General features: G+C 42.8%; 3 protein-coding genes across 5 annotated transcripts in view; all 3 read right to left on the bottom strand.

Annotated features, from left to right (window-relative positions):
- Nucleotides 1–275: 275 nt before the first annotated feature.
- On the bottom strand, nucleotides 276–2,894 carry LOC119582591 (5' exonuclease Apollo-like). The gene is made up of 4 exons (XM_037930962.1): nucleotides 2,756–2,894; nucleotides 2,337–2,449; nucleotides 1,675–1,873; nucleotides 276–1,317 (listed from the first exon to the last, which is right to left on the bottom strand). Exons 2-4 carry the CDS (start codon nucleotides 2,405–2,407, stop codon nucleotides 469–471), a joined length of 1,119 nt encoding a protein of 372 aa, XP_037786890.1. The 5' UTR covers nucleotides 2,408–2,449; nucleotides 2,756–2,894; the 3' UTR covers nucleotides 276–468.
- Nucleotides 2,409–4,841, bottom strand: LOC119582957 (5' exonuclease Apollo-like). The gene is made up of 6 exons (XM_037931471.1): nucleotides 4,773–4,841; nucleotides 4,121–4,240; nucleotides 3,711–3,797; nucleotides 3,412–3,550; nucleotides 2,736–2,945; nucleotides 2,409–2,449 (listed from the first exon to the last, which is right to left on the bottom strand). Exons 1-6 carry the CDS (start codon nucleotides 4,839–4,841, stop codon nucleotides 2,409–2,411), a joined length of 666 nt encoding a protein of 221 aa, XP_037787399.1.
- Nucleotides 4,842–6,628: 1,787 nt separating this feature from the next.
- Nucleotides 6,629–10,325, bottom strand: part of LOC119582590 (probable tubulin polyglutamylase ttll-15) — a 28,030-nt gene continuing 24,333 nt past the window's right edge. For all 3 annotated transcript variants that reach the window (XM_037930961.1, XM_037930959.1, XM_037930960.1), the window contains 3 exons: nucleotides 8,824–9,400; nucleotides 8,532–8,700; nucleotides 6,629–8,233 (listed from right to left, as the gene is read on the bottom strand). In XM_037930961.1, coding sequence (XP_037786889.1) covers nucleotides 7,601–8,233; nucleotides 8,532–8,700; nucleotides 8,824–9,311 — 1,290 coding nt within the window. In that variant the 5' untranslated portion in view covers nucleotides 9,312–9,400 and the 3' untranslated portion in view covers nucleotides 6,629–7,600. The remainder of the gene's footprint in view (nucleotides 8,234–8,531; nucleotides 8,701–8,823; nucleotides 9,401–10,325) is intronic.

The raw sequence follows: 10,325 nt of genomic DNA, 5'->3' as shown, positions 1-10,325 counted from the left end.
TCAGAGAAAAAGAGCAAAACATATGAGATATAAAGTCTGGACAAAAAGGACAGTTAACAAGAATGAAAGAGCAGCCTCAGAAAAGAAAAAAGTAAGGGAAGAAGGGAAGCAAAGAAAAGATGCTAGAAAAGAGAGAGATACTGAGAGGCATAGTAGTAGTCTGGGGATAAAGGGACAGGAAAAGAAAAGCCTCATATTGGCAACAGCCATTTTACTGATGAAATGAATGTTGTATCTAAAAATATACAGTGCAATAGGATAAATAATGCAGGTCATTCAGTTATCATTGTTTTATTGTTAACCATATTTATGAACTACAAAGTTCAATTTTACTGAAAAATAACAGTACTCACTGATTCGTATCCACAAATATGACTAGTATTTGTACTATTCCGAGGTCCTTTCAGATTCATGTGTATTATAATTTATTGCTAATTAAAATTAATAGATCGAATTTTGTTATTCTGCTCAGAAAAGGGCATCAACATATGAGAGAGACTGACAAATAGCTTTGGCCTTTTTGAGTACCTCAGAGCTAGATTTGCCATTGCCAGTAGCATCCTCAGAGTCTAGGCTAATAAAATGTGAGACAGCCAATGCTTTAGTACGTGATATAATTCGTAACCTTAGGTCTGATATTGTGACATTGTTATCTTTATCGTCAGAGGAAGATAATCTTCTTGATTTTAATATTTTTCTAGGTGTTTGAGTTGCCATAGAATTACTTTCTTGTTCAGTACTAGGGAAATATAGTTTAGGATGCATGATAGAACAAGATGTATCTGTACGGAAACTAACGTCAAGAGTCATGCTACCACTGGGTACTGGAGATTCTGCAACTCGTTCTGGGGAAGTGAATACTACCCCTCGAACTCCCAAAGCACGTCTGGGCCTGGGTGCCAGGCCATGGCGCAGGGAACAGCGGCGAGGCTGATGAGATACCATCAAAGGCCCACCCTGTGACATCATCCGAGTAATGGCCTCAGGAATCAGAATAGGATCTGGAGGTGGATAAGTAAGCAAGTGATCATATACAGACATGTCAAACTTGGCTGACTGGTCAGGAGCATTAGGATCAGCCCACCATCCAACCTTTGACCACTGCTGTACAATGGGAATTATGCGTCTTGGTCTGAGACATCCAACCATTTGCATCAGTTCATCATAGGATGAATGATCACTGTACATTACTTTGAAGATTCCTTTGTTTGCTTGGCTACTGTATGGTCCATGAGGCCATCCAACAAACAAAGCTGTCAACACTATACTGATGGTTGGGCTCTCCTCATTCCATCTTTCATGTGTTCTAACTTGGATCTGCAATAAATGACATGAATTAATTACTTTCAATATGTATGTATCAGATTAGAACTCAAATCTGAGCATTAACATTAAGAAAGTGTCATCCAATATTTCATAACAAGAAGTTATCTTTGATTATCAACATTTTCAAAAGTGTAAAAAAAAAAAAAGGTACACTCTGGGAAATGAATGTTACTTTGGAATTGCTGATTTCGGAAGAACATCCTGAGCAATATTTCTGAAAGATAAATTGGGCATTAAGCCCTCACCCTAGTTTTTACGTTTATAAAAATGTCTGTAGTAATGGATGACCTCTAATGTTTGGAATTTCTAGTTTTTGGAGACAATGCATGCTGATACAGTTCAATATACCTGTGACATTGGGACTGCATGAATCCTTGCTTGTGAAGGGTCATTGGTAAAAGCATCTGAATACTGCAGTAACTCCAACACCTTAAATTTGTCCTGATTAACAAGAATTCTCTCTTGAAACCTCCTTGCAACTGCCTCCAACAGGTCTTCCCTGCCAAGTTCTCGGACACTGATCTTAATTGTGTGATCTGGATAGGAACTGCAAAGAGAGACACATGATGTTACTGTTTAATGATTTTTCAAAATTTACATTACTGTCTTTGAAACAGAATACTTTGTATTGTAAATCTCACACCATTGGGATTTTTGTTTTGTGTTTGACATGAGTGCATCTCCAATTTTTTTAACCTGTGACTCCTAGAGTTGTAAAATACACAAAAACTTCAATTACACATTATAAACAATTATTTCAGTGCATTCCTTGAAAATAATTAATTCAGATTATCATTAATCTAATTTGTTTGTTCCATGTGTACAGGTGAATATCCCACTCATATTTCAGAGAATGCTTTTCCCTCTGGTTTTTCACCATTAGGTTCCTAAATGTGAATTCCTTTGGTCACTGCTCACTCACTCTCCTCTTCAAAGAAAAAGCATCAAATCACATTATGTCCAGCATGAGGCATCAACACCTTAACCACACCAACAAGGATTTCACTTACTTTCTAATATTCACATTCCCTGCTGTTGGTTTGGAAAGGTAGGCTACTTTTCCATGACAGAAATCAAACATATCAGACGAGCCTTGCAACCCTTGAGCTTTGCAGGTTACACCCTGTGTAAAAGGTAAATCGCATTTTCATTGAGCCAAAGTGTGGGCATCACCTGATGTAACTTGATATAATATATTGGAAAACTTTCCTCCATTTGGGTACTTTCTTATGTGTGTGAGATTAATTTTGTTTAGGCATATCAGGTTTTACATGGAGATTTTCATAACAGTAATTAGATTTAGGTGCACTGATATTAGATTTTTTTTATTCTGAGTTTTCCATTGCCACATCCAAGGTCCCCCACCAAAGCTGTTGATAGAAATGCTTTAAGATATTAAAAATCAATACAATGAATTTTTGACACATACTCAATAATATCAAAGAGCTGCTTTTTGGCTTCCTCCCTGGATGGGAATTTGCAAAAGGGTGCTGAGAATGTATTGTCCAAGTACAGCACATCCAGTTCTCTTGCTTCTATCAAACGCTTCAGTACCGGATGTTCTACAAGTTCTGGATACCAACGCATGTCACCACTATACAGAATATTGCCAAAGTAACCTGAAAAAAATTCAGAGGAATAAATCATAATATTACATCTATACATAGTCCAAAACTAAATGTACTTTTCAAAGATATGTGCTAACAATTGTATGAAAGATAGTGAACTATTTTCTTGTTTTTGCATGAAGAAAATGTTCAAGCAAAAACTTCACCACTTGACTCTAGGGTGACTTCTCAGCTATAGGAAGATGTATATTAACTACTACTAAAATATGAGTAAATGATTTGATATATCTATATATTTTAATACAAATACAGTGTGATGACAGTCAATCTAAAAGGACAGGACAACAGTAAATATATCTTCCTTCAAGCCACTTAATGCTTATTTTAACTTCTCTGTAGTATCCATCATAATAACGAGTAAATATATATACTTTGTGTAGCAACATCCTTGTTCCTACTACTTAAAAAAAATCAGTGATTAATCATGAAAGTACTGAAGATCACACCCATTACCTACCCTGGAATAGAAACATGACAGCTCCTGGTACATGATTTGCATCAATGGGTGTAACACTCATAGTGTAGTCTCCTTCAGGATCAAGAGGCAACAAGTACGTTTCTCCCACCTCTAATTCTCGAATTATACTCTTTGGTATCTGGAATAACATATAATCAACCATGTGAATTACCCCCCAAAATAAGTTTAGTTTTATTTTTTTCTATATAGAGCAAGGGACTGGGACTGCAGGCTGGGGTAGCCAAGGGATGATTAGAAGTGGGGCTGGGGGATGGGGGCCAAGGGATGAGGGCTAGGACTGAGGTTAAGATGGGGCTGGGGAATGCAGGCTGGTAGCTGAAGCTGGAGCTAGGTAAAGTGGTGGGATTGGGGCAGGAGGCTGGTAACTGGGAGTAATGGTGGGGATAAGGATAGGGGTAGGGGTTATTGTGGTGGGGTTCGGGATAAGGGGTAATAGTGGCAGTAGGGTCTTGGATGGGGGGGGGGGGGTAAGGTCATGGTTAAAGACGAGGCAGGAGATAGAGGCTGAGGCAGAGATAGAGCTAAGGGAAAGGGTGATAGTCTGAGGCAAAGAAACAGAAAGATTTATGTTGTGTTTAAGAGAGTAATGATCATTATAATCCTTCTCAATAAAATCCTAAGTACCTCACATAATCGAAGCAAAACATAGCCAGGGAAAGTATACCCCGGCATGTCCAAATTCACAAACCTCGAATTTGTGCAGTAAAAGCAGGGCATTGATTGGGGAGGTGTAGATTGGAAGCCGCCATGTTGAAGAGAGACCCAGTGTGTGATCTCTGTGCAGGTGAGTTAGGAAAAAGAGCCGAGCCTGGAAACATACAACTGAATTTCAGTATCTTAAGTGTACACTTATATATCTGTGTGTGTGTGTGTGTGTGTGTGTGTGTGTGTGTGTGTGTGTGTGTGTGTGTGTGTGTGTGTGTGTGTGTGTGTGTGTGTGTGTGTGTGTGTGTGTGTGTGTGTGCGCGCGCGCGCATATAAATATACTGTAAAACATATAGTGTTTAAGCGCGCGCGCATACACACACACACGCGCGCGCGCATACACACACCACGCACACACACACACACACACACACACACACACACACACACACACACACACACACACACACACACACACACACACACACACACACACGAGTAAAATAAAGAGAAACTGACGCCGTCCCCCCTGTCAATGAAAGTTTCGTCCAACGTGTGTATACATTATCAACTCAGCCACAAGAACATTAGAAGTAATTATGTTAACCGCGCATAATAAAGGATACAAAGCGCGCCGGAAAATTTTCTCCACAAACATAACAAGGGGAACAATAACTGTTCTGATTCCACTTTACCTCCGGTGCTTTGGTCGGCCTCCAGAAGTCCACTGCAATTGGCGTGCCTTTGATGACGCAACCGTTCATGTCGGCCAATCAGCTCGGCTCTTGCATGCGACCAAGTGGCACGCTGCTCTGTTCATTTATGGCAATCAGTCGGATCGTTCTCTCCTGATTCAACGGCCAGTCAGCTGTCAAGTATTAGTAAAACGATTGATGAAATTTACTGGAATGTCGACCAGTTTACCATCTTCATGTGTGTAAACTTATACGTCTTTTTATTTAATAAATATCAAATATTCACGCTGAAAGAGCAACGGAAATACATCTGCACAAATTAGGGCTGTTGTAAACTACTTGTGGTAAGCACATCCCACCCGTCTTCATTGCAAGGACAACGAATATGCATACTTACTGGCCACACATCTATTACCATCGGCATCTTTCAGATGTGCACATGATTCTCCGTTTTAAGGTTTACCTCTATTTACTATTACACCTGAGGAGTTCATGCTACGAGGACTTTTCAGATAACAAATTCGATCGGGAAATCCCTTAGGTCCACATTGCTCTACATTGCTCTTATTCAAAAATACATTATAATATTCTTTCAACTCTTTACAACATGTTCAAGTGAAATTCATTATTTAGCAATCTAAGCAACGAATCGAAAAGGAATCGATGGATTTCCTTGTGTCGTGAGCCCAACCCGTTCCCCGAATGAGCTGGCGGCTTCAAATTCAGTCGATTTGGTGCAGTGTACATATCATTACGCGTTAAATGACGAGCGTAAACACAGTTTCAACAAACTCTTGAGTGCGGTGGTCGGAGTGAGTCATAATCACGGAATAATGATTTGCGAATAAGAAATTCAAATGCCGAAATTCTGTTATCGCATGTTCTCCTTTTCAACTGACCACGCCGTCTCTCAATTCTGACAGCAGTCAACTTCCTCTGCGTGCAACCACCATCGGAACTCCACTTTAAGACCTCAACGGCCATTCTAACAGGGAATTACTACCTTCCAGCTCAAAATTAACGCTGTCGTCACATAAACAAATACAGCTGTAACCTGGGTTCCGTATCTTCTTGTTACAGTTACAGCTTGAACTTCTCAAATCGGCACAGCCTCATTCGAAGTCCGCGTCTTTTCCCATATTCATTCTTAACAGTATATAAACATCGCCAATACCATGTCTCATTCCGAAAGTGTTCGTTTGTTTTTTCGCCTGCCACAATACCGTGGTGACGGGTTTTCCGACCCCGAGTAAAGATGCCGCGACACGATATGCCCCGCTCTCTCTCACTCACACTGTCTATTCCTCTTAAACTGCTTTGCTGCCTTCCTCCTTCACAGGCATAGCCGGGGCGAGGTTCAGCTTCGCACATCTGGCTTATCCTTAATCTTACTGTCGCACCGTGGTAACTAAAACGGTGAAAATTGTCAAACAATAATGAACAATGTTTATCTATTTATTGATTGATTGATTTTACTCAACGTATATAGCAGGGCTCCTAAAATGTCTAAATCGATGGTACTTTTTTGGCCGGGCATTCTTCAAATATGGTTTGCTAAAAATTGAACTTGAAGGCAAGTTTCAATTCCAAAAGCATGTCAAAATAGATGAAACCTTAATTCACACTTCATAAAATTTCTGGCGGGCGTCGGCTAGCGTGTGGTAACATTTTGGGCGCCCGTCGGAGGGAGGAAAACTGGCGAACTTTCTTTGGGAAAACTTGTGAACTTGATTCTTCCGGAATATCGGACGAACGATTTTTCGAACCTGTTTTAAGGGAAATCTATAAAGAAATGTAGTGCCAAATTCAACAGTGGCTGTGCATAAAATCGAGGGTATCGAAAAAATAATCCGTTATAAACAAGGCCTTTTATTGTGATGGCGTGATGATGACGCTACTTACAAGTGACATGCATATGAAGTAACGCGTAAGTGATTATCGCTATACAAGAATTATGTTAATATCTCGAACAAGAAGGCCATTTATTGCATTAATAGTTCAATAGCCTCTGAAAGACAACAAATAAACATATTGTGAGGAAAACTTTAAGGTATATCTAAATTATAAAAATACAATTATCATACAAACAAATGAAGGTTAAATTAATTTCTATGAAAATTTCAAGCAAAATATATACATACAATGAACACTTGTTTATCTTTTCCATATTTAATTAACTTAATAAAATACATTTCTGCATGCTATATTTTTCTTCATAGCAGATGCTTTGTGACAATAAATTGCACTTGGTTAATAACAGTCTTAAAATATACAGTGTCAGACTTAACATGAAATTTATATTAAGTACAAAAAATATGTGCATGGAGATTTGTGCACAGAATTACGGCTGCCATTTGTCAGCCAATCCCCAACGTTATTTCTGACGTTACGGCGATAAAGTACGAACAGAAAACAAGGCACAAAAGCTTTTGCTTCGTTCATCTTAACAACGGACATGAAACATCTCATCTGTCCAGATTAACAACAAGGAACCTGATAGGATAACCAGATCTTATGGGCACGATTTTAGTCTCCGTTTAATGTTTAACAGCTATCCAATACAACAAGACCTGCTGACTAATTAAAGATCAGGATTAACTTTGAAAACCAAATAAAAAAAGAAAACAAAACAAATATATATAAATGCAAACATGCACACTCACTGTCTCGTTCACTCACTCGCCCACTCTCTAAATGAATAGCAGCTGTATCACATCTTGCTGCACAGCCACAACTCATCTACAGCCGCAAACATATGTTTTGACTGAGACACTTTATTGTTGCATAATTTACGAGTATAAAAGTACACGTGCGACGCCGAGGCCTGATCAAGAGCAGAGCGCCTGGTCGAGCAGACACTGCCCGCGGAACCACTCCGTCAGCAGAGTATTTTCGGGCGAGAGTCCGCTCATGTTGGCAGGCTCGTGGGCGTGGTGGTGCTGGATGGACGGCGGCACCACCCGCCGGCACATGCCCCGCCGCTGGTGCTCCAGGAAGGCTCGCGTCAGGTCCTCCTGCTGCTCGCTGCTGAGGCACGGCTTGCACAGCTGGCACTCCACCTTGTCGCAGGCCCTCTCGAGGGAGCAGGAGACGGCGCAGTGCTCGGGGAATACCATGACGTCTTTCTGGGCCGCCTGCATCTCCGCCTCCTCCTGGGAGCTCGGAGCCAATGAGGCGGAGTGCACTGCGCGCCCCACGCCCACCAGCGAGAGCAGGTTGAACACCACCTGTTCGTACAGCAGTCGATTCTCCTTGAAGTGTGACGAGGAGAGATTGGGAGACATGTTGGCCTCCATCAGGTGGACTTTGAGTTGATCGTCGATGACGAAATCGATGCGCATCATCTCGAAGAAGTTGGTGGAACGCGGATAGTGGCTGGTGGCCTGCACCAGCGCCATCTCCTTGCCGTAGAACACGTTGCGGATGGCCTCCCGCACGGCGTCCCACACCACTTCCGAGTCCTGCAGGCGGGAAAGGGGCGCGTCTCGCTCAGAGAACATTCGAACAATAATAAATTTCTATCGATACCCAACATATACATTACAATTGCCAAAAAGATTTGTTAAAATGTTTAAGACACAAAACAGGTTGCATATAATAAATTCCAGATATAAAAGTAGTGCTACAACGTGTATGTGCAAGCGTGACCACCATCAACCGAAGTTCCAACAGCATAGCAAGACGGCGCATGCCACCTGCCTTTTTGAACAAGACAACTATCACACGACAAGGCCTTACTGATAAATAAACTCCTCCTACCTTATCCTGTGACTTCAGCCAAGCGTCAAAGGACCTCTTCATGCCGAAACCAAGATCCTTGTAGTACTTGGCAAGTGAGGGAACCTTCCACGTGGGCAGGTAATCATCCCCTACGACGTACTTGTCCCGGACCTCCGGGTCGAATGGATGGTACTTCACGGGACAGAACCTTTGAGATGGGGAAAAGGCAGATATACCACTTATGAAACCGTTCTATTGATCTTCTATGAAATGTATTTCCTGATATATGTTGTTGTTTTTTAACGATAACAAATAACTCGCCCTCATTCACCTGAAGAGCACATCCCCCTCGTAGATGTAAACCCTGAGAGGCTGTATGGAGGTGACGATGGTGTACACGCCGATGTCGAACTTGTACCCGTCCACCAGCAGGGGATTGTGCACGAACTCTTGCACGAAGGAACCGTCGGCGCCCAAGTCGAGAGCGTCCAGCTTCTCGATCTTAATGCCGCGATGGTTGTTGGACTTCTGCACGAACAGGAGGTCCGAGTGGAGCTTCGCATGCCTGAGCAGGTCCTCCTTCTCCTGGGGCATCCTGAACGCCCGCGGGATGAAGGGGAGGCCTGAGGTGGCGAGGTTGACCTTGTTGGTGATGAAGCCCGAGCCGGGGAAGTGGTTGACCCTCTGGTGGGGCTTCAGCTTGGTCATCTTCTCCTTCAGCTCCCGGAAAGGGTAGTTGTGCGACCACAGGACGTCCCAGTCGCCGCCGTCCTCCGAGAGCTCATAGCCAAGACGGTGGAAGACGTTGGTGACGTGCATGAGGTAGCCGGAGCCCTTCTTGTTGCCGCGGACCCAGGCCACGGGGCGCTCGTAGTGGGCGGCCCCCCTCGCCTCCGCCAGTGGCTCCCCTGTACCAACACGAGAGTTAGCTCACCCTCACCCGCCACGCCCGCGCACACGTGTCACTGACTCAGTTCAGCAGTTGACACTCGTGCGAGTGAAACTCGGTGCTTTTACATGCACACAACAAAACACACTTGATCCAAATGTATTCATCTAGCAAAAGTTGTAGTTTTCAAATATAAACATATATATCAATCACTGAAATGAAGTTATCATTACGGCAAACACACACCACCCAAAGTACATGCGAAGAGGGCCAGAGCCAGCACCAGGAACCGAAGCTTCACCGTCAAAAGCCCGATTCAAGCAGCGGAATCGCTGGACCTAAACACGACCGCTGTCACCTCCAAGGGTTTCAGCCTTGTCACCTGTGATGTAAAGCATCCTAAAGCATCACTTTAGAACAGCCCAGCACCTCTCACCATACCTTCACCATCAAATGCAAAATCACACAATGCAACCCGGTGTGTCAATAAAGCCCCGCCTCATCACACGCGTTACTCCGTCACCTACACACGACAGACACCTTCACCAGCAAGACCATCCACCACCATTCCAAAGGTCAACACGTTTACCATGCAAGCAGTGCCACCACACGGGAAGCACCTCGGGCACCTCGTCAGACGCGGCGCCCCTTCGGCCACATGCCTCGCCATCCCAACCACCACCAAGGAGTCAATCCATAGCAGAAATCCTAACTATAGCGCGACGTAAGAATCCTGCTTACACTGTCATCCTTACTAGCAGTATAGTCATATCATCGCTATCATTACTCTATTCGCTGTCATGCGTTGCTCTAATCAGTCATGGTCATGATCATATAGTTATAATCATATCTGTGTTAGATATTCTTAATGTTGCTATGATGATGATACTGGTTCATTCATTCATTATTTCATGAACATTTCCACTGTTAGACTGCCATGATTC

The sequence above is a fragment of the Penaeus monodon genome, chromosome 16 (assembly GCF_015228065.2).
Source record: "Penaeus monodon isolate SGIC_2016 chromosome 16, NSTDA_Pmon_1, whole genome shotgun sequence".
NCBI lineage: Eukaryota > Metazoa > Arthropoda > Malacostraca > Decapoda > Penaeidae > Penaeus > Penaeus monodon.
The sequence above is the reverse complement of the archived record's forward strand: the minus strand, read 5'-3'. Positions and strand labels throughout refer to the sequence as shown.